Genomic DNA, 24088 nt, shown 5'->3' with positions numbered 1-24088 from the left:
TTCTGAATCCCTCTGTCAGGGGAGAGGTCCTGTGTGCCACCCGCTACTGCTCTGGCTAGAGCAGAGGATATTACCTGGCTCGGTGATCAGCCACTTGATCGGTCATCTGTCCTAGCACTTTGCAGGTTCCCAGGATCTCCCTGCGTTCTTTGCCTGCACAGAGCTCACCAACTTTTCCAGCTTCATCTAAGATCTGCCTGATGGCCTGCTCACCAGCATCCCCTAAAATGAAAAGATATTCAATATCGATCGACATTGTTAACCTGTGAATTATTTAGAGAGGATGCTTTACAAGTCATTTCATTCATGAAGGAACTGATGATTTCAAACAAGACAAGTGAATAGCAGGCAATACATCTGATAGCTAACAGCCAAGCAGGGCCCTGACAACCTTAGGGTGAGGTTTCAACCACAAATATTGCTAAAAAAAGCTACTTGGAACCATAACCATCTGGAGACAAGAAGCAGCTGTGGTTAAGAATATGGATCAAAACAGGTTCTAATAATTGAATAGTACTTAGCACCTCTATCTAACCTCTGTTAGGCTTTTCACATTCATTCAAGTGTTAATCTAAAACTGAATAACCATTCAATTAGAAAATCCATAAAGTAGTTCAATAACCTATTTGGGTCTTATCTCTATATAAGCTAACTTTATTTTCCAATTTTTCTTGGCATCATCATTTAATCTGATCAAGTATTTTGTTGACATAAATGGAAATATGCCTAATGGGAATGAAAAGAGTAGAGTTTTTATTCAAAATAATTACCTTTCTGATTCAGGGAAGAGGTGAACCAATAATTTGGCAAAGAATACCCAGTTCAGCTTGGTTTATTCCTCCACGATAAGAGGTGATTAGTCTATGCCTTCATTCTTTGAAGGCCCAGTAACACTTCCATTAGTCAAAACCAATGAAAGGGTCTATGGCTCTAAATGTTGCAGTAGTTATTGCAGGATTATGAGATTCTAGGAAGATTTCCTTCTTCTGTTTGCTTGGTTTTAGGTTTTTGTTGTGTTTATCAGAAAAGTAGAACCAGGGGGTTACCTGGGGGCGCACTGGGATCCCGGAGCCAACCTTTGGCCTGGTTCAGTTTGGAGTCTATGGAGGCCAGTGCTCTTTTCATGGCCTCAGTGTCCTTTTGAAGAGAAATTCTACAATTATTTTCTTTGCAAAAATTGTGATACATGATACAAAGTAAGACAGAGAAGAAGTGACAGCACTTACATACAATAGCTATGGTAGTCCTACAAAGCCTTAAAAATATTCTCATCACACCAGAACGCTCATTTCTGTCAAAATGCAGCATCTTGCATGCAAATCTTCAGTTAATTCTATTCTGTTTCCTAATCTCCCTAGTGCTAACCCATGAAAACTGGTAAAATCGCTCAAGCCAAAAGATGTTTAATGTCTTCAGCAGGAAAAAGCCCTGTTGTCACATGCCTCATTATCAGCCTTTCCACTAGTCAACATTCATCTACTGCAGCCCTGCCAAAGCCCTCCCAGCTTCAAGGAAGCCTCATTAGCATGTGGTGCCACAAATCATGGTTCTTTTACATCTTATTTTGAAATACACACACACACATACACACTGGATAATGTTTCACTATATTAATCTGAAAACCTTGGAATTACTGGTTGGAAAAAATGAAAAAGTGAATCTAGCAATTTAGTTTTAATTCCACAAATAAACCACTAACTGTAATACAAGAAAGAAGTATTTTTTTTTATTGTTTTTTGCCTTACCTGCCACTCCTCATCCTATTTCCCTTACTATCCCTAATCTAGAAGAAGAGGCAGGATAAAATAAGTGGGTCTCAATTTACTCTTTAAAATCAGGACTCATAACGACTAACATAAAAGTAGCATAAAAATCTCCCAGGATATATAGCATGAGAAGCTGAAACAACAGATTAATCACTTTAAAAAATACATATATTTTTTAGTAAAGTTTTGGAAATATAGAAAAATGCAGAGAACAATGTAACTAATACCCATGTACCCATCCTCACAATTGACAGACTGGCCACCTCTCAAGTCTATATCTAACACCTTAAAAGACAGTCTACCTCCCTTTTGCTCTAGGGAACTGCCTCTTACAGAGTCCATCCACGAAAGCATTGAATTAACCTGAAATTCTAGGCAATGCCCTAAATCCCTAATTTTTTTCAATTTGCAGTCCTCAAAACTTCGGTTCTTACAAGTGTTGTACAACAGTTTTCCACACGGGGGCAGCAGGAACAGCCCCGCCCCCCACCCCACCCCCTTCCGATTTGAACATGACCCAGCAAAGCACTAGGAGAAATAAGCACTGGGAGCACTCAGAGTTAGGCAGCCTGATCCCAGCTTTTCTGAAATACCTATTCAAATTACAGGACTCAGCTCTGGATTCCTTCCTTCTCCATCTTAACAGATACAGATTATTTTCCTGTTGAAGCTTTGGCTATCTAAGGGTCTAAAGAGCAAACTCTCAGCCAGAGCAACTAAAGAGCAGTGAACTAAATTACTGGAAAAAAAATGGAAGTAAAATATTTTTATTATCAAGTTATATGGAATTATGGTAGCTATCTACCAATAAAAGGCAGAGTGGTAAGAGGATCTATTTCAAAAATTCATTTGTAATTAGTATAACTAGACAAGTGACATTTTTTATGTGCTTTGATTCTGAAATAGTTTAAATATCTGCTCTTCCTCTATCTTGTTCTATGTTAATCTATACAGCCAACCCTGCCTTCGAAAGTCACACAAAGGTCACTTTAACTTAATTCCAAATGAGCAAGGCCCAAATCAATATCTTTTCAAAGAGAGTTCAGGCAACTCCTAACCTCAGAGAGTTGGACACGCTTTAGGGTCTAATACAAACTCTCACCTAGGAAATATGTGCACTTTGAAGAAAAGACATTATACCCATGTAAAAATACTTCATTTAAAATCTATTAATAGCCATTTCTCTAACACTCTAATATTTCAGTGAAAAATAATATTTATTACATTTTAAAGATCAAAATTCAAGGGGAAACAAAGATCAGAAAAAACTTTCAATGTTTACTGTAGCATTAAAGGCAACTAGTTAGGAAACTAACTTTGTACATTTCCTACATGTTAGGTTTTGTTTTAGGCATTTGTTTTCTCTTATTATTACATCACTGAAACTCAAACTTAAATGTAATTTAATTTTACAAATTAAGAGACTGGGAGAGGCTCCATCCTAGAAACCCAATTTGATCTCATGTTTGTTGACATCAAACCTCATTATTTTATATTATATGAAACGCAAGACTTTTTTTCTTTCACCAAAGAGAGTTGCAAAGAATCCACTAACCTATAATAGTCAGCAAATCTTTGCCTTGTTAATTTTGGCTTTGGTTAATACTGCCCAAAAAATAAGTTCTAGAATCAAATTCATAACCTTCACTAACTAAAATGACTGCTTTTATTATCCATTGCCCCCAAACTTTTTCAAATACAATGGAAAAACTGGCTATGTTCTATTCAGTGTCCTCAAAAATCATTGCTTCTTTTTCCCTCCCTAATAAAGCACAAGTGGCCACTGACACTTCAAGGAAAGAATCTAATTCTCAAGAAGTGACTAACTTACTCCTAAATGGGAGATATGATATCAACAAGTCAAAATTAAGAGATGCTCATTTTCCCCTAAGAAGAACCAATGGCAAATTTAGACCAAAGCTGTGTTTTTAAACTGGAAATTTCAATTAGTTACCGAAGTTTTTAATAAATGAATTTTAAACAATTTTGGAGATTTAAAATAGTCACCAAAAGGGCCACCTTAAATTTTTCTGGAGAAGATAAGGTTTTAAATAATCACTGAAACACATTTTAATGTCATATCTAGTAAAAACAAAAAGGTCAATGGGAACAAATATTCTGGTCTCCTCATATATATTTCCTTTGAAGGGCAGTATTTCTTATGGGATTGACAGAATTCTGTCATAAGCAACTAAGTATAAACACTGAATGTGATATAAAACAAATTCACTGAACAACTAGGATTGAAAGTCACTTTTGAGGTATATTTTATAAAGGGTGCAAATAATCAGAATCCTTGTGTCAAAACCATACTATGTACCACAAAGCTTTTAGTTAAACCTTGTCATGTAAATCTAAGTACACGGAGTATAATCTACGTATGAAACAGAAGACAAAAAATTGCACCTTCATGTGAGTACATGCCGCTGTAAAATCGCAAATTTGGGAAAGAGGAAAGTCTCCACCAATCTCTTCTCTGGGTTTTTTGGTTATTTTTTTTATAAAGAGTGGGTGTAAAAAAGACACGATCTAGTCATGCAGCTTTGGAGACAGCTGGCAGGGATCTGGTCCCTCGCCCACTACAGTCCCTTTTACTGTAGAACTCTTCTGAGTTCATGTTTTAAATGAAAAAAACCACCGTTCCTTGGTACTCTACGCCCACATATCAAAAGGTGGAAGGACAATCTAAAAGAACTCCTTTCTATATGTGTTCCCAGGAACTGAAACACTCCTGAATTTTAATATAAAGGTAGACCTAAGGAACTCAGAATAATACTAAGAATCACTGAGTTCCTCATATACAATCGAGAGGAACTGTGGTAGGAAAACAGGTCTTACAGTCCCAGGTTCTTAAAAATTGTAAATACGGGACTCAGAACCCCCTCTTTCACTGTCCAGCCTACTGCCCCTTTGCCCCTAACAAGTCCCTTCCCTATCCTTCCTACTCCTTTCCATCCCTGACCACATCGCCACCCCTCAAATCAATGTTCCAAACAAAGAAGTTTCTGAGAAGAACAGACTGGGCAGTAGAACAAAATCTTACAAACTTCATTTAAGCAATGACAGAAAGTTATCCAGCTCCTAGAATTCAAGCCAGTTACGCTCCTGGGTTTCAGTCCCTCAGCTCCAAGAATACTTTCCCAGCTCTAAAATTCTGTGCCACCTATACGTGTACAGTCAGACGTACCAACTAGAAGATCACTTGGACCAGAAGGGAAACATCAACTCCTTTAACATTTTTGGGCTTTGCTCCTTTTCGGGGGGGGGGGGTGCGGGGGGGATAGAACACCATAAATACCTGAACTAACTATTTCTCTCAAACTCCAAGAGATAGCCCTTTCGTTTTATTAGCTGCTAAAATAAAACACTAGAAGACTCATAAAAAGCTCACGTACAAGTTCATTTTTCAAAAATGAAATAAAAGTCAATGTTTAAATCCCAATGGTCTGTAGGAAGGCAAGTATTACAGGACTGCAGGTTCTAACCAGTATTTCCTTCTTTGGTCAATGTTCCAAACAAAGATGTTTCTGAGTAATCTGAGTAAGACATGGATGAGGCAGTCACTGCATTTAACCATCACCAACCTCGGCCCCCAGTGGGAGGAGACTCACCACAGGAACTAATTCTGAATAACATCATCTAATGACTCAAAGCACAGTTACAAGAGCATCTGTGTGGATACAAAATTTCTTAGCCATCAAAGGCTTTTAACCTTTTTTCTCACTTCCTCTTACTTCTCAGCATGCATCAAAATACAAGTAATATAAACACAAAAAAATAAACAGATTGCTAAATGAACAAGGGGTAGAATGAGAATTGTGTTTAATTCACAAACTCAGTAGTTTCATACTGTATTCCCCAGGAAAAATGCTAAGATAATGTTTAATGATCACTTATGCGATGACTGTTGGTTTAAGGAAGGGGAAATCTTGACTTTCAAAACAAAACAAAGTGTTTAAAGTAGAAGTACTTTTAAGTTTGTAAATCTGCAACTTGAATATAGGTATAGAGGTAAAACAATCAGCTATTGTATTGTCCCTTTAAAATCTTAATCAGCAAGACGTACTTTTACCAAGAATTTTTTCCACTTACTTTCTTCCCCCACTTTTCTAGAGGAACCATCACTTCCAGGAGAAAATTGCAGCAGTGGGGAAGCATGAAACAAGTACGGTAAGACAAAGTTAATTCTTTATTGGTAGGGGTGAGAGGAGGTAAAAGATACCATATTTATTCAACAGAATGGGAATCCAGGGGTCATAGACAGATGGATGGTCTGATTAAATCACTGCTTACAGTTCAGCAATGAAAGATGCTTAATGCTACTAAACTGAAAAATAACCAAAACCCTAGTTACCAATTTCCATTTTCAAGGTAAAATTTTTTTTTTCCTAAATATTCTTACAACTAATAAAAATGATTACTCTTAGGGGGTAAGAAGAGGTGGGGTGGGTGGGGTTGGGAGTGAGATTTGTCGTGTATATCTTCTTACAGCCTCTTGATTTTTGAACCAGGTAAATGTAAAACAAAAGCAAAATGAAATGAAAACGAAAATGTCTTGCTCATTCTGATGTCATTATGCACTTGAGCTTCTTTTGGCTGAACTAATTTTATTTCTTTTATCCTGATAGTTTTGCAGTAGCCTAACAGTCTTATTTCTTCCAGAACAGCATAAAACTGAGCCAGCTACAAGCCTGTTCACAGTGGGAGCCAGATTCATTTCATTTCCCTTGTTCAAACCCCCAAGTGCAAAATTCCTCGTTCTGAAAAACTCAACTGACCACATTTTTTCAAAAAAAGTAGTAGTTCTCAATGACACTTGTACAAAAGAAAGTTCAGTAATACTTATTTACTAAATGATAGACGACTTTTCCCCTCTGAAAATAGAGAAGCATTAAGGCGGCAATGCCTGCTCCTCTTTTTTACTAGTTCTCATCTGCTAGAAGCCAAGGAGAGAGAATAAGGAAAGAGATTAGGTTAGGGGAACACGAGATCATGGAGAACTATGGCTGATTCGCAGCTCAGACAGCAGAACGTGCAGAGTGAACTATGGACTGAACTTAGGAAAAACTGGAGATATACCTTATTTTTTTCCTTTTGATTGTGAAGGCAAGGAGTATTGCCAAGGACAGATGCCCCATCTACATTCTCTAGCGTACCCATTTTCATTATGGCTTAAAACCTCAACGACATATCTCCAAAAGCCAAATTCCAGAGCCTGCAACGGAGACTGGTAGGAGAAGCGAATACAGAGATGGTAGCAGCTGGAAGTTTCCTTTCCTAATAGAAGGGTCCACTGGTAACTTCGGGGTCACCCAGCTACCTGGGGACACCTGCCCCTCAAATGAAGCCAGTGGGAATGACCAGGCCAGAACAGTTCTCAGGAGCCTACTCAAAGAGACGAAAGCACCCACTAAATATAGAAAGCCTGATAGACCATAGATAATGTCTTTCCTTTTGCTTTCCCCAAAGAAATAGCTTAAGGTGAGCCCGAGTCAAACAGCCTGCTCAGCACAGCCTTGAGTCCCATATTAAATCACATTCTGACGCATATTCGAGCACAGTGTCACACACCGGCACACGGAATAAGGCATGGCACACAGCACAGGAAAACCTCACAGACATGCTTTTCTCTTTTTAAGTGGGGGAAAAAACAAAACAAAAAACTAGAGGCCAGGAGAAAGCTTACCTTCTAAACGTGAGAAAGAAAAGAATAAAACAAACAAGAGAACAACAAAAAACAGATGCATAAAGAAGTCATAACAGGGAAGTGAAATTTGTCAAATATGCAAAAGCAAAATGAAGTATAATATCAAAGACTTAAAGTGATTTTACGATACAGATTTAAAATATAGTCTTAGAACTTGTTCAAGAATTTCATGCCTCCGTAAACAAATCCATAATTAAGATAAGCTGACTCATTTCTTCTGCATGTTTAGATTCCCTTTCTGGATAACAGGAGAGGGCTTGGTGATTGGAGACCCCAGTTCTGACCTTACCTTATAGGTGACCTGGAGGAAAACAGCCTTACTGGGCACCCCATGGAAGTCATACTACAAAATCCCCTCTTGAGCCTGCCACCTGCCTGATGGGTGGCCCTGGAGACAACATCTGGGTCACAAGAGGGGAAGCTGGATGCTGGAGACAGTGTGTTTCCCCACTGCCTGCATCTTGGGCTCCTAGTAGGAAAGTGTAAGCCCAAGTGTCTCTGTTCCCCCCAAACAGTCACTAGACAGGGAGAAGCAAATCAGAGCAGCAGCAGCAGCAACACAAAACCACTGCTGCTGAACTCTAGAAGGAATCCACCAATGCTTCTGGAGTCCGAGAATAAATTCTAGACTAAGTTCTAAAGAGTGAAAGGGCTCATCAAACTAACTGACACATGAGAAAACTAACATTTTAATGAAGCTTTCCTTATGAAAAATGGAATGATGACAGCACACACCTAGAAATGCCAAAAGTTTCTTCTGTCGATTTTTGTGGGTCAAAGGTTGGTGAAGGAGACGTTTTCCATAAAATTTAGTCACAGCTATATTATGTCTCTGACTTAGTCACCTAACAACAACCACCCACAGAAAAGGCAGAGCTCTCACTCAGGGAGGCATACACCACACCCAAAGGAGTTCCTTCTTTGACCCATTAATGAGACTCTAACCTGAAGGAAAGCTCTACGTCTCAGCCTTCAACCAACATTCACCCGACATACCTATTTACTGTTCTACTTTGGAACAAAGGAAATTTGCAAAAGCAGCAAGTAACCCATGAAACAAAAGCAAAGAAGAAATTACTTTCATAATATCTGAGTAGTCTTATGCTATATCGTTACAAGATAAAATGTGAGACAATCAAACCCCCCAAGAGGGGAGATTTGGGGATTTTGCTTATTCCTCCTGTAATAACGCTTACCTTGCTGGCCCAGGCATCCTCATCCCAAGAAGTGAGTTGTAATACACGAATGATCTCATTAATTTCGGCACTCATCTTTTCTACAGTAAAATTGCGATTTTTCAAAGCTTCTTCTATTCCTTGGTTCTTTGAGTTTTTGGTTGTTACAAAAATCTTCATAGCTATAAAATAAACAAACGATCAGAAACTAATCTTGGAATTGAATTTCGCTGTGTAACAACTTTCACACGAGATGTTCCACACCTGCAGACACTGCAAGTCTGCCGATAAAGTTCCAATCTCAGCGACCTGCATTGTAAAGAAAACTAAACTTACAAAACAACACCACAACATGATCAGGGAACTAATTTAACATGCATATACTGATGACCTACAATCACAAAATATCCAAAATATCCTCCTAAATCAGTCAGCATCCCAGCCCTAACACTGGCCCCATCAAATACAAACCCAATAGGACAAGATGAAAACAGTCAGAATAACTAACTGGAGAATCCTGCTGTCCCCAAGATCCCAAAGTGTCGAGTGTATCTTCCAGGATTTCTCTCTACAGTTGGCAGGGACTTTCTAACCCCCAAAAGTGAAGAAAAAAATAAGAAGAAGAAAAAGAAAGAAGAAAGAAGAAGGAAGAAGGAAGAAGGAAGAAGGAAGAAGGAAGAAGAGAAGAAGGAAGAAGGAAGAAGGAAGAAGAAGAAGAAGAAGAAGAAGAAGAAGAAGAAGAAGAAGAAGAAGAAGCAGCAGCAGCAGCAGCAGCAGCAGCAGCAGCAGCATTGGAGAAAGAGAATATGTTCCTATAAAATAATCAAAATTGTAAAAACAAAGATTAATCAACACTGTGAGTGACCCACTTTAGAAAGAAATCCTCTTCCCAACACCCTTTCTGCCACATCAAACAGTTGGGCTCAAAAACATATTTCCCACAGAGATTGTAAGATTTATGTACATATTTTTGTTTTCTAGTTCATGAAAGGGCTTTCTGAACGCTTACACTCACAGCTCCTTTTTAGCTGCTAAGTGAAATGCCAGAGCTGAAGGGCAGTAGCTGGGGATCACAGTGACATGTCCCACAAGATTCTGAAAATAAAGCTGCCCCCTGAGAGTTCAACTAACTCACAACCTAACTAAGACAACTTAGGTAAACCAGGAGGTGTCTGGTACATCCTAGATCACAAGTGCAGCTAGTTGAGAGAACAGCCACCATCTTTGCATTTCTGGTCTCTGACCAATATGAAGGTGGTCCCAGCTGGCACAGACCACCAGCTCCACAATGTAGAGAACAGTTAAATACCTTTTTTGAAAAACCTGTGTTATCACAACACTGAAAAGGGCTCTGGGTTCACTTCTTTATCACACAGTACACTGTAATGTCCATTCCAGCTCCTAACTGGTTTTTTATAATACGAATATAGGTGTCAAAATCCATACGTCCAAGACTAGAGTTTCTAGGGGAGATTCCACCTCCCAGAAAAGGGGCTTCTGGATAACAGAACTATTCAACAGGACGGGCAGTTTCCAACAAAGAGCAGGAGAAGCAGAGCATCAGCGAAGATAAACACTGGTTCTTAGCCAGCCAATTGCAGCCATAGGTAACAACCAATCTGTTTGGTCTCATTTCTACCCAGGCTAAAGGATATGCAACTGGGCAGCAAAAGAAAGTGAACACCAGAGTTTAGAACATATTAACATTTTTTTTCTGTAAGATAAAGTAGAGGCAGAAAATACCTGAGATGAGAACTGGCAGCAACTCTTTCACAGTGTTCATTGAGTTCACCAACATCACTCGGTGCTCCTGGTGAGTCAGTTCCTGCTGCCTCTCGTCAATCATCTTTGCCATCTTAGTCATTCCTGAGGCAGAAGGAATCAAGCGTGCAGGGTGAGTAGTGCAATCCAGAGTCTGGCTTTCTGAGCCGAAATCCATCATGAGTTACTAGGCAAGTCCCAACTGAGTGCCCACTTATTTAAACAATAGACACTATCACTGAACTCGAGCATTTATGAAAGAGAATTTTTCAGGACAACTTTATTCTTTTCACTAAAAGTAATTTATTAAATATAAATTCTAAATGTGATATAATATTCACGTTTGACAAACACATTCACAAAGCATTACAAATGTTGAAAAGAATAAATACATATTTGTAAAAAATAAATTCACAATTGGGGGAGAAATATTTTGCCTGGCTACCATGCGTTCAGGTTTCACGCGGTGTAGCGGGCCACTGCGCCTACGTGTACGTACGAGGTCTGAAAATTCAATTCACGAACTCATCCTAGAAAAATGCTGCATACCTCATTGCTGAATATCACTACGGTCACCTTCAAAGTACTCCTCTTGGGAAGCTATGCACTGATGTCAGAACCTAGTCCACCCTTCAAAGCAATTTTGGAACTCTTTTTCTGGAATGGCCATCAGAGCTGTCATCGTATTACGCTTGATGTCCTGAATGTCATCAAAATGTCTTCCTTTCAATATTTCCTTTATCTTTGGGTAAAGAAAAATGTCATTGGAGGCCAGATCAGGTGAGTAGGGAGGATGTTCCAATACAGTTATTTGTTTACTGGCTAAAAACTCCCTCACAGACAGTGCCGTGTGAGCTGGTGCATTGCTGTGATGCAAGAGCAATGAATTGTTGGTGAAAAGTTCAGGTCGTCTTAACTTTTTCCTGCTGCCTTTCAGCACTTGCAAATAGTAAACTTGGTTAACTGTTTGTCCAGTTGGTACAAATTCATAACAAATAATCCCTCTAATACCAAAAAAGGTTAGCAACATCATTGCAACACGTTCGTGAACTTAATTGTCACACCTCGTATGTAAGAATCTCATGTGAGCCTGGTACTGAGAATCTAGTAGCCGAAAAAAATCTTAAGAATTATAATAATGTGTTTTGTTTTCAGCTTTATGTTTTTCTGTACTTTCAATTTGTCCAAAATAAGCATGTACTACTTTTATATTTAGAAACAAATAGAAATGTAAAAATAATTTTAGTGATGACAGTCTTTGAAAGCATCTGGTGTTTTGGAATCAGCCTTCTTGCACTTTTTGTTTACTTTGGAGATTATTCAAAGGTGCTGTGTGAGTCTCTGAAACTTTGATTTTTTTCAAACTAATCTTAGGATTTAGTAAGTAGTTCACAGATTGTTAAGGGGTACCAAAGGGGGATGGAAAAGGTGGGGTGGAAATGACAGGGTGGCCCGCTTTGTCTACAATAGCTCCATTTTTGTCTTTTATATGTTGGGATTCTGCATAAGATTTCATTTGAAGAAATAAATTTTTTTTCCAGTGTTATGAAAAAGTTTAAAGAGTACTGCTCTAAAGCCATTTTCCAATGATCTTCAGTGATGGCTCAGAGAAATTTTTAACAGCCATGAGTTTATAGAATGACTGCACCAAACCTCATGAAAATACTGTTAATTAAAAAATCAGGGGGCCGGCTTGGTGGCTCAGGTGGTTGAAGCTCCATGCTCCTAACTCCGGAGGCTGCCAGTTCGATTCCCACATGGGCCAGTGGCCTCTCAACCACAAGGTTGCCGGTTCAACTCCTCGAGTCCCGCAAGGGATGGTGGGCTCCGCCCCCTGCAACTAAGATTGAATACGGCCCCTTGAGCTGAGCTGCCTCCCGGATGGCTCAGTTGGTTGGAGCTCGGGCTCTCAACCACAAGGTTGCCAGTTCGACTCCCGCAAGGGATGGTGCAACAAGAAACGGCAACTGGACCTGGAGCTGAGCTGCGCCCTCCACAACTAAGACTGAAAGAACAACAACTTGAAGCTGAACAGCACCCTCCACAACTAAGATTGAAAGGACAACAACTTGACTTGGGGGAAAAAAAAGTCCTAGAAGTACACACTGTTCCCCAATAAAGGCCTGTTCTCCTTCCCCAATAAAATCTTAAAAAAAAAAAAAAAAAATCAATTCACATAAGACAAAAGAATTTTATAAGGTGGTATGTGATCTTTAATACCAACAGGTTAAACATCTGATGTATCTTGTCATTGGTCTCATTCATATTTTAAGGACCTACAAGTTTATGTTCTATGTCTATAACATGAAAAGCTGGTATCTGTTCATGTACTTTGAATATTCAATTCTCAGATGACTGAACAATCATTTCAAACTGAGACTTAACCACAGTATCTCTTCTCTCCTTCTAGGTCTGATTAAATTATGCGGCTTTGGGCTAGGGCATGAATCTTTAATAGTAGGCAGGCTAATCAGCAAGCGAAGAAGTCATAGAGAGCTACAAGCCAGCTGGCAGACAGTAAAGGAATGCTGTATAATGTGGAATGGAAAGGTCAGGATTCAGGGTGGCCTCAAGCATTAGTCACAGAAAAGCATTTCCTCCATTCTCCCACACTTGCAATATCGAATTTAATTCATTAGACAGGGCCAGGATTTGTAGAAAGCAGATTCAACTTTCAGAGACAATGACATCTCCTCCATAGAAGCACAGCTTCAGCTCTATCCACAGAGAAGCAACACCTAAACGCGCAGTGCATCATTACCTATCTTCTGCAAAAAGTAGAGGGGAGTTGGATCAAACATGGACAATCCATAAAACTTTTATTATAAAAATCGGATATAACTAACCTGGTCCAAGATTCTTTGTGTACGTGACCAAATCTTCCATAGTTTCTACCACCTCTGCCACTGTAAGGTATTCCAAAATTCCTTTGCAGACTCTAATAATTTTACGAACCTGGAAATATATTTCAGAGTATTCAGTCAACTGAGTGAACAATAAGTAGAAAACAAGGTAATTCAGATGTATTACCTTGTATTCAACATTTTCTCATTCTAAACAATCATCAATCCTCCATTATCTTTAAGACTTGGCTTTTGTCTGCCAAAGGTCTGCATGGGCCTCAGCCCGCCTACCTCAGCCTCATCGAAGGTGAGAAGCAGGTCTGATGTACCGGACAGGATGCCCCTCGAGCCATCGATGAGATAATCTCGAGCAGGCACTGAGTAAGGGTCTGACTGAAGCATCTGGGCAGCCTGGACAAGTTTGGTGCAAGCATTCTCAACCCTGTGGGAAGGAACATGGAGTTAACTCACTGGGAGAACCAAGCAGAAGATCACATGTAAAATGCAAAGAATGTAAATGGACGTAAATTCACATTTGTTTCCCACATGGAAAACAGCCAAGACCAATTTATAATAGAACCTAAGGCTTTAGCTTTTATTGACAATTGAGGGCAGCACATTCATTCATTCATTCATTCATTGCACTAAGCCCTTGTTTTCATTACTTCCTGGTAACAAAAAAGGATGAGAAAATGGTTTGGACCTCTTTAGATTGCAATATCTCTGTAACTCCTTTGTTTCCTTACTCCTTACCCTATACACACTTCACCAAGAACAGAAATCTTTGACAACAGTTTCAGATTGAGCATCTGAAAATAAAATGCCAAAGCACTGTGTTAAGTGAAATTTAATAGTCAGATGAAGCAAAGGAATAGGAGGAAACACAAAGAGGAAGTATGAGGTAATGCATAAATTTCTCATTCATCTAGCTAAATGGATTTGTTTAACAAATTTATTGGACTCTTTGAAAACAGCCTTATAAAACTGTTGTGAATTAAAATGTCACTAGCATTAATAAATGAACCAGTTATTAATAGTTTAATATCAATACAGTTTAATAACACAGACAACCTGATCCAGCCAAAGGTGTTTTTTGGGGGGAGGGAGGAGTCCATTTAAAAGAGGAACCCAAAATGCATAAACCAAGTAGTCTCTTTGACTCTCTTGTACTACTAAAATGTATTCATTCATCCATTCACAGAGTTGAAAAGGACCTCATAGATCATCACCTCTAATCTCATATTCAATAAACCCATTATGTTATTATTTATAACTTAAAAAGATATGGAACAAATCTTTTAAAGTTAAAATATTCAGCCAAAATTATACATTCTTATTTGAAAACATAAAAATTGTCATATGCATAAAAAAGCCCACATCACAGGGTTCTGAGGAACAAATGAAATAACGTAAAACTCTGCAAGTATCAAATAGTGCTACATTGCTAACAAATAGAATTAAAACAACATATGAATGCAACTGCATAAAAAGCATCAAGCTATGGACATCATAGGTATGCACATAAAAATGCAAAAAACACTATTCTAACTTTCAAGATGCATACTTTACTGAGCTAAGTCACTGAGCTAAGAGGGCCATGAGGCAGTCTGTATAAATGTCAGTGAAGAGCAAGACCTCACTGATGTGGCTTTTGGTCACTCTTGGAGACAACTGGTTATTTTCTGCTCCTTTTTAATTTTTACATTAAAACTTCATTTAATTTTAAATTACATAATATGTCTATTCATAGCTACAACACAAACATATACATATATAAAACTAAAAAAGCCCACAGTGAAAAATCTCCTTCCTTCTACTATCTCCTCGGCATTCATATTCCGTCTATTTGCTACCAATGTTATGAGTTTCCTATTCTCTTCAAAAAACTAATACTTTATGAATAAAAAAACAAAAACATAGGTTTCTGCCTTTTTCACACAAACAGTATCATCCTACACATACTCTCTGCATTCTGTTCTTTTTTTTCCACTTAATTCAACTTGGAGATGTTCTGATAAAAATACATGAGGAGAGTCCTCATTCTTTTATACAGCTACATTAACTACTCCATAATTTATTGGCCTACTGCAATGAATCACCTTGAATATATATCATTTTTAAATGGAATTGCTGACTCAAAGGTATGGAGATTTATAATTTTGACAAACATATTGCCATCCACAGAAGTTATTAGTTTACATTCCCACCACAGTGGATGAGAGTATCTGTTTCCTCAGTCTCAACAATTCAGTGTATAATATAATCAAACTTATGTATCTGCACCACTATGAGAGACCAAAATTGGATCCCAATATAGATTTTTTTAAATTAATATAAAATTCACTTAACATACAATTAGTCATTTTAAAGGGTGTAATTCAGTGGCATTTAGTGTATTCGCAATGTTGAGCAACCATCAACTCTCTCTTGTGTCTAAACTTTTTCATCACCTCAGAAAAACACCCTGCAGCCATTAAGTAATTACAGAGAAACAAAAATAACAACAGACTTCTCATTGAAAACAATGCAAACCAGAAGACAGTGGAGCAAAGAAATGAAAGAAAAAAAAAATCTATTCACCTAAAAATTTATACCCAAAGAAAATACATTTCAAAGTTTAAGGTGAAATAAAGACTTCTTCAAATCTATAAAAGCTAAAAGAATTAATCACTAGCAGACCTGAACTGTAAGAAATGTTAAAGGAAGTCCTTCAGGAAGAAGAAAAAGTATACCAGGTGGAAATCTGGATTTACAGAAAAGAATAAAGAGCACAAAATGGTAAGTATGTGGGCAAATATAAAAATAATTTTTTCTTTATTATTTAAATATCTTTAAAAGATAACTGACTGACTGAAGCAAGAACTTTTTTTTAATGAACCAATCTTTATTTATTTATTTTTTTTAAGGAGGGCGCAGCTCACAGGGACCCATGCGGGAATCGAACCGGCAACCTTGGTACTGTTAGCACCATGCTCTAACCATCTGACTAATTGGCCACGCCTAAGCCAGAACTTTTTTAAAAATGAAGTTAAAAAAAGTAAATTTGATTTGGCAGCCTAGTTAGACAATGAGAACTGGTTTTGTCAATGATTATGGCAGATGTTTTCCATAAATTAAGCGAGCTAAATTTACATGGAAACATTTAAGACATATATATAACATACAATATGGCAGAAAATACAACTCAATTTATGATTTAAAATGTTTAAACGAAAACTTTAAAATATTCAAGAGAAGTATTTCAAAAGCCATTTAGGAACAGCCAACCACTCATTAAGGACCACTAGTATAAGAGCACTTACCTCTTGCTTCTAACTCAAACACTCTCTCCCCCCTTTTGCTTAACTAATCCCTACTTGTCCTCTTAGACTCCACTTTTATTTTTTTTATGTATGTATGTATGTATGTATGTATTTATTTATTTATTTATATCTTTTATTGGGGAATATTAGGGAATAGTGTGTTTTCCCAGGACCCATCAGCTCCATGTCAAGTCGTTGTTTTCAATCTAGTTGTGGGGGACGCATCTCAGCTCTAAGTCCAGTTGTTTTCAATCTAGTTGTGGAAGGCACAGCTCACTGGCCCATGTGGGAATCAAACTGACAACCCTGGTGTTATGAGCACTGTACTCTAACCACTGTGCCAACCAGCCGCTCTAGACTCCACTTTTAAATGCCTCAACTTTGAAGAAACCATCCCAAATCTATGAGTACCTCCCCAATGTGCTCTCACGAGACATATCACTCCCTCTCAGTTTAGTTTTCTCTCTCTCACACAAGAATGCAAGCTCAGCAGGGCCAAGGACCTTGTCTATCTTACTCATTAATGTAGTCACAGACTAGAACGTCTGACACATAATAAATGTTCAATCAATATTTGAATAAATCAATGAATGAATGAATGAATTTTCAACAAGTACAGTTAATCAGGAAATCATCTGGCCTATAGAAATCACTGACTTTAAAAAGTCACAAACTTGATTTTATTTCCAAGGAACATGAACCTTGATGAAGTTATAGCAAACATAAGCATCATCGAATATAACCATTGCACAACACCAATTTGCAAGGATCCAGTTACGGAATCAGCATTTCAAATTTGGAAAAAACAAAAAATAAATGAAAGCTAGGAATAGACATCATGGAGAAAGGAAACCAAAAAAAAAAAAAATATGAAATGGAAAAGTTTTGCAGAATCAATTTGATTCTCCACTAACGTGGTTCCCTTGTGTGGTAAAATGATAAGGCCAAAACAGACACTGCACCATTTCTTTTTTTCTAAAATAAGATATCTGATCTGTACATTAAAATTTAATGGTATTCATAAAAGCCAAACAAATCCCACCATGACTAGCCAGTAGTCGGAAACAGAAAGCAGCCTGTCTTGTCTATGGAAAATGAGACTTTATTTAAACATTCAAACTGTACAGCTTCTTAAAGTAATCTACTTTTTAATATAAATCCGAATTTTTTAAAAAACATTTTAGAGAATGACAGCAGGGATAAGATCCATATCCTAAGTAATTGTGTATCTTGACTATATACTATATACTAATAATATTGACTTAGATACTTTAAATCAGTCAACTAACAGGATTTAAGACTTCTCTCTACTTTTGAGTCTTCAACCTAAATTAATAGAAAATCCTTATAGTTTATCTCAATGAACCAATGACAGCCTCATGGGACCCCAAATATGTTCATTCATCATAATCCACTAACCCATTGTACTTAGAATTATCACATGACATATAACTTGATACAATTTAAGAAATATAAAGTTTCCAAGTTCAGGTCCATGTGACTTCAATTATCACTAACAAGAAACTTTAGGGGAAAACAGATCTGGAGATTATAGATTGCCACAAGTCATTCTTAAATGCTCTTCTAGACTGCATCCAGAAGTGAGTTACTAAATCTAAAATTCCTTTAGTTTAACCCTTTCATATATTGGTACATCTAACATACTGAGCACCTACTACATGCTATGAGTCCTAGAAATAGAAAGACTTTGCTAAGTCCCTAGCTTTAAGAGGTTACCACCTTGGTTGGAGGAGACATATACGTAAACGAGTAAGAATTAGTATTTAGAAGTATGTCCAGCACATACTGAGCAGATATAGAAGTGGGAGTATCATTTTTAGCTGAGATTAGGAAAGTTGTGATGGAGGTGAGGACACCATTGCTCCTGCGCTCAGACACTCAGCACTACTTAAAAAGATGATTCTCTTGGTAACATCTTTTTGAGTTGTTTTTCCAATGGAACAACATTCTCTATGCCCACCCCCACCCCACACACAGTCCTTCCTATGAAAAATAACACGCATTAGTAATGGTCCTGGTTTGATTAGGGAGGGCAGTCTACCATCACAATGCACAGGTATCACTCTGAAGACAAACAATTCCCGTCCGCTTTGGTAACAATCAAGCATCATATCTCAGCTCACTGATTCAGCTGAGGGAAGGACAGAGAGCACTGGACAAAATAACATACAGGACACAGTCTCATGGGCCTATTTGGACATATACTGCTCCATAATTTAAAACTGAAAAGCTCTCTGAAACATTCAAGTTAAACTTTCACCCCACCCCCAAAAACATGTTGGGGGCTGGGGGCAACTAACCTTTACCTAATTCACTGTTTTAATAAAACCTGACCTTAGACAGTATACCATTTAGCTTATAAATACTATCACACACACACACACACACACACACACACACACACACACACACGCATTCTGTTTGCTAAAGACTGAAGTGCTATGGAATAGAACACCTGAAAATCTGATTTCATGGAATTCAGATTACCCTGGAGCACACCCAAAGTAGCAGGTGTTTACATCACGGGACCTGTCCCTTCAAGAAAGTTGGCTGGTCAGACCACAAGCGTATCTAATCACATAAAGTACAGAAGACACTTAGGAGATATGGGAAGGAAACAGGTGGAAAGAAGAAAGAGAATACAATCAGCTGGAAGATGAGGCTTTCCCAACTGTGGCCACTGAACCCACCACCTCCATTTCCAACTAGGCTGGCCCTGGCATAATCCCTTGGCAGGCAAAATTGATTGGCAGGGCTGTTTCTGCTCCCTTCACAACTCTTGTCGAGACTTTCTTTCCCTTCCCATCTGGGCAGGGTCTCTCAGAGATCAAGAAAGGCCCAGATTACTTCCACGTTTGAGAAACCCATCATATTTAAAAAGAAGAAGTGCCAAAACACGGTCATAAATACAATGGTATACTTAAAGTGTTTACATTTATTTCTTTTTTAATAGTACAGAGGTCTTTTACTTCCTTCCCACTTATCATGCCATGAATTCATAGGGAAGGGGTTCCGGCAGCTCAGGCTCCTTTCCATGGGTTCTCACAAAGTGTGCTTCACTGGGTGGGGCTGGCTGGCGCTTCGAATGACCCAGGTGACTTTCTCTTTGGCTCCCTTCTTTTCCTGATCATTTTCCTTCATGCGTTTCAGGAAGCTATCTCGACTCTTAAGAGTGCTTGTATGCTCAGTATGTACAGTATTCTCTTGGCAAGCATCTTGCACTTGTTTGTTTACAACAATGCCAACCGCACGCTGGGTGACACTGTAGACTCTTCCAGTTTCGCCATGGGAACACCGGTGGGGCATTCCTTTTTGAACAGTGCCCATTCCCTTGATGTCTACAATATCACCTTTCTTGTAGATTCGCAGGTAGATGGCCAAAGGCACGAGTCCGTGTTTTCTAAAAGGCCTAGAGAACATATAACAGGTGCCTCTCCTCTTTCCTTTTGTGACAGTCATTTTGGCGAATTCATGGAAGATGGCAGTTCTGGCTGAAAAGAAGCTACATTTAATCATTTTATTTGCATGATAAGCATCTTCTTTTAAGACTCCCTCTTTTTCTCTATGACTAAATATGTGTTATGTTTGAAGACACTATTAAAGTCCAGGCCCTTCATAAATCTAAGGCCTGAGTGAGAGGCCGGGGGTAGCGGGAAAGGACAGGCCCTCAGACTCTCTCCTTTCCCATAGTTAGAGTCTATCCTCAGCCAAAGGTCTGATAAGTGAAAATGACTGTTTCTGGCTCAAAAATTCTCCCTTCACTAAGAACTTAAGTATTGAAATTGTTAACCTGAGGAATGAGCTCCAGGGAAATTTCAGGTACCCACAACTGATAGTCCAGTCTTCCTGGTACTTCCTCAAATAGGAAGTACCGCCTCTGTCATCAGTTCATTTCATCCTCAAGTCGTTTCATGTTGATACGTGTGATTAAAATAACAAAAATAATATATGTGAGGATTTCAAAAGAATAGGGAGACGTATGAAAATAAATTATCGTGTGTGTGTGTGTGTGTGTGTGTTTAATATACATTTGCCATTCATTGGGCACAAATTTTCCCCTACAACAGCCAAAAAAGATTTCTTCTGTGGCATCCCAGTGCTAGTCCCTATGCTCTGTTCTCGGCGCCACCAGTGTGAGAAAGGTCAAGGATCCTCAGCCATTAGTCATCCAGAAACCTGAGTGAAGGCCGCAAGCAGTCACAGTGTTAGGAGGGCGTCAGGAACACAGAGTACCACGAGCCACTTTAATCTAGTTCAAGTAGCAAGTGCAGAGCACCACCTCTGTGTGTACACTGTGATAACACAAAAACGTGCTGTTCCGACCCCAGGCTCCTAGATTTAAAGATCCTACAGGCCTGTCCACAAATAATCCCTTCCCTTGTCCTAACTCAGTGATCATGTAAGACACACCGCATGTGCAAACCCAAAACTGAAATTAAAAACCACGAGAAATCATACTGAAAACATTCAAAACCCTTTAAGGTCAACGGCAAATTCTTTTTGTTAAAACACGTACACTGAGATAACAAAGCCTAAAATACTCAAAAAAAAAAACAAAAAAAAACACAGCTCACTAAAATTCTTTTATTTCAGATGAGATTAGGAGGGCATGCAGCCAGTTTTGACTTCATCTTCAAACAAAACAGGATTCTGCCAGAGCCAAGAGATAGTAAGTATGTTGGGAATGAGAAAGTTAAACGTGTCACTGCTGCCCAAGCTATATGCTGCTCGAGTCTTGGGAGGCAGCTTATTTGAAAGGTAGAGTATGAGTCACAACCTTTGAATGCTTTAAAGCCTGAATGACCGGTCCTAGTCGTTCTCCCCACTTCTTTCACTCCGTTCAAATCTGGCAAGTGTGAAGAGAGAGGAGAGTCTGAGTCTGCGAGGTTCAATCAAGAACTCTGGTACCTACATGTCCATCAGTTTCTATACTCCTTCGCCATCTCATGCGAGGGTTACAGCAGAAACCGATGAATATATAAGCAAGTATATCTTACAGATGCTAGTAGTTTTCAAATGTATGTTGATGCTGTTGTGCTTAATAAAATAAAAATTTATTTTAAAACATCACAAATTCATTATGTCTTTTGTTTTTATACATTCCTCATAATAAAAAGTTCACTATTATTATTTGAAGGTCCTTACGCTGAAAAAAGTTGACAATCAGTGTTCTACAGCAGAATGTAACGAATGAGTTAGAGGTGTGAATACCTAAACACAAAATGAAGTGGAATAAACACGTAAGGGAACATTTTTACTTATGAAGAAAACTGCCAAAAACTAGGATATGGTTAAAAAAATCTGGAGATACAAATAGGCTAACATCAATCAACAGTCACTCCAAAAAAGAGTAATACACGGCAAAATAATTAACAAAATTTAGGACCCAGGAGAATCATAAACATGTAACCACTTAATAATATTGCTTTGAAATATGTCTAAAATTGACAATCATAAGAAAAATTGACAAATCTATAATTATTATAGGAGATTTCAACGTACCTCAATCATAAACAGATAGTTCAGACAGACAAAAAGTTTAACCAGTAACATACATATATATGTTACTAATTGATATTAAAAAAACCTAATTGATATTAAAAAAAAACCTATATCCAAAAGCAAAGGGGAATATACTTTCTATCTAAGCACACAGAGTACCCTTACCAAAACTGACCAATTACTATATCACAAAAGAATTTCTAAAAATTGATATTATACCAACCATGCCTTTTGAGCACAATGCAATTAAATCAGAAACAGAACAATAAAAAACAATAAAAAGAACTCTGAAATCTTTAAAACATACTCCTAGATAATGCATATGGTTAAAAGGAATTCACAAACAAAACTACAAAATATTTAGGGTTGAACAACTATTAAACTACCTATAGCTGTTTCCAAACTTGTGGTAGGACTTCGAGCAAAATTAAGAGCGTAAAATACATTATTTAAAAACAAGGAAGACTGAATTCAATTAAATTTAGTTCTTTTTAAAGACTGAAATATTGAAAAGAAGGAATTCAAGTAATAAACTTAAGAAAGTAAATAATAAATGTGAGGGAAGAATTTAATGAAGTAGATTCATTCTTTGGCATCCCAGTACCAGTCAATATGCTTTGCTCCTGGCATTGCCATTGTGAGAAAGGTCAAGGGGTAAAATAATAAAACAAAAATTTCTAAAAGAGTGATAAGAAAATAGGCAGAAATAAATAATACCGAACAAACACGGCTATACGAAATGGTCAGCTTCCTAGAAAAGTATCAGACTATCAAAGTTGACTCAAAATTTATTTAAAATCTTTATTCACTAATAAAAGGAAATGGAATGAGTAATCAAGTTCTTCCTCCAAGAGACACCAGACCCAAAGAGCTTTATATACAAATTTTGCCAAATTTTCAAGAACAGATATTCTTTATCTTATGTAAACTGTTTCAAAGACTAGAAAAAGATCTGATGAGGCCAAAATAACCTTGCTACAAAAACTAGGTAAGAACAGAACAAAAGAAAATCACAGATCAAGATCCCTCATGAACAAAAAAGGAAAATCCTTTAAAACATTAGCAAACTGAATTTAGCACTGTATTTTCTTTTTTAAGTCACATCCAAGTAGGGTTTATCCTAGAAATGCAAAGATCAGAAAACCTATACTCATGTAGTAGACCACAGATCACCTTACAGAGTAACGGAGAAAAACTGTATTATCATCTCAACGGGCACAGAAAGAGCAATAAATAAAAACAAGCAATCATGGTTTAAAAAAAAAAAAAAAAAAGTCTTACTACAGGAGACAATAAACTAGGGGGAAATTTTCTGTGAGAAAAGCTTAAAAAGTAACTGAGTTAATCTGAAGACAGTATTCACGGAAAAAAGATTGCACACCTAAGGAAAGAAGGTAATAATCACAAAATGTCTCTCTTTTTTTTTTTCCAGGTACTTTCACATACACTATCTCATTCATTTAAGCCTCCTAATAACTATTACATTATAAGCACTTCTTACCATGAAGGGTGAGAAAGAGTCTTAGCCAGTGGAATGAGCACTAACCTGGGAGTCACACACTTCAGGGTTTGAACCCTACCTCTGCCATTTATGTACTGGGTAACATTCCACAAGTTACTGAGCATCTCTGAGTCTTAGTTTCCTCATATCCAAGATGAAGTGGATAAAAGAACACAACGTAAAATACCCCTCTCATAAAAGGTATTCCAGAAATGGAGCAACTTTTCTAAGTGTTTTGTTTTGTTGCTTCTACCAAGGACAGACCAAGAAAGATCTTAAATAGATGTGAGAAACAAATTTAAACCTTAAGAACTTCTTAATTTGGGACTGGACCTATATAGGAAGAGTCGAGGTAGTAATTAAAGAAATGCTGTGGTCTAATTACTTTTAGTGTTTCTTCGTTTCTACAGGGTAGAGTTGGGGCAGCCAATGACATCAATTCATCTATAAAATAAAGCAGTTGGATTAAATAATCTCTATAATCCCTTTTAATTTTAAAATGTTACGACT

General features: G+C 37.8%; 1 protein-coding gene and 1 pseudogene across 2 annotated transcripts in view; both read right to left on the bottom strand.

Annotated features, from left to right (window-relative positions):
• VCL (vinculin) overlaps positions 1 to 24088 on the bottom strand; it is a 94797-nt gene that overhangs the window by 30674 nt on the left and 40035 nt on the right. For both annotated transcript variants that reach the window (XM_019745883.2, XM_019745885.2), the window contains exons 3-8: positions 13544 to 13694; positions 13256 to 13364; positions 10392 to 10514; positions 8670 to 8830; positions 1047 to 1137; positions 75 to 222 (exon numbers count right to left, since the gene is read on the bottom strand). In XM_019745883.2, the coding sequence (XP_019601442.1) occupies positions 75 to 222; positions 1047 to 1137; positions 8670 to 8830; positions 10392 to 10514; positions 13256 to 13364; positions 13544 to 13694 (783 nt within the window). The remainder of the gene's footprint in view (positions 1 to 74; positions 223 to 1046; positions 1138 to 8669; positions 8831 to 10391; positions 10515 to 13255; positions 13365 to 13543; positions 13695 to 24088) is intronic.
• On the bottom strand, positions 19203 to 20478 carry LOC141572804 (large ribosomal subunit protein eL21-like; annotated as a pseudogene).

This window comes from Rhinolophus sinicus, linkage group LG07 (assembly GCF_036562045.2).
Source record: "Rhinolophus sinicus isolate RSC01 linkage group LG07, ASM3656204v1, whole genome shotgun sequence".
Taxonomy (NCBI): domain Eukaryota; kingdom Metazoa; phylum Chordata; class Mammalia; order Chiroptera; family Rhinolophidae; genus Rhinolophus; species Rhinolophus sinicus.
This window is presented reverse-complemented; position numbering and strand designations above follow the sequence as displayed.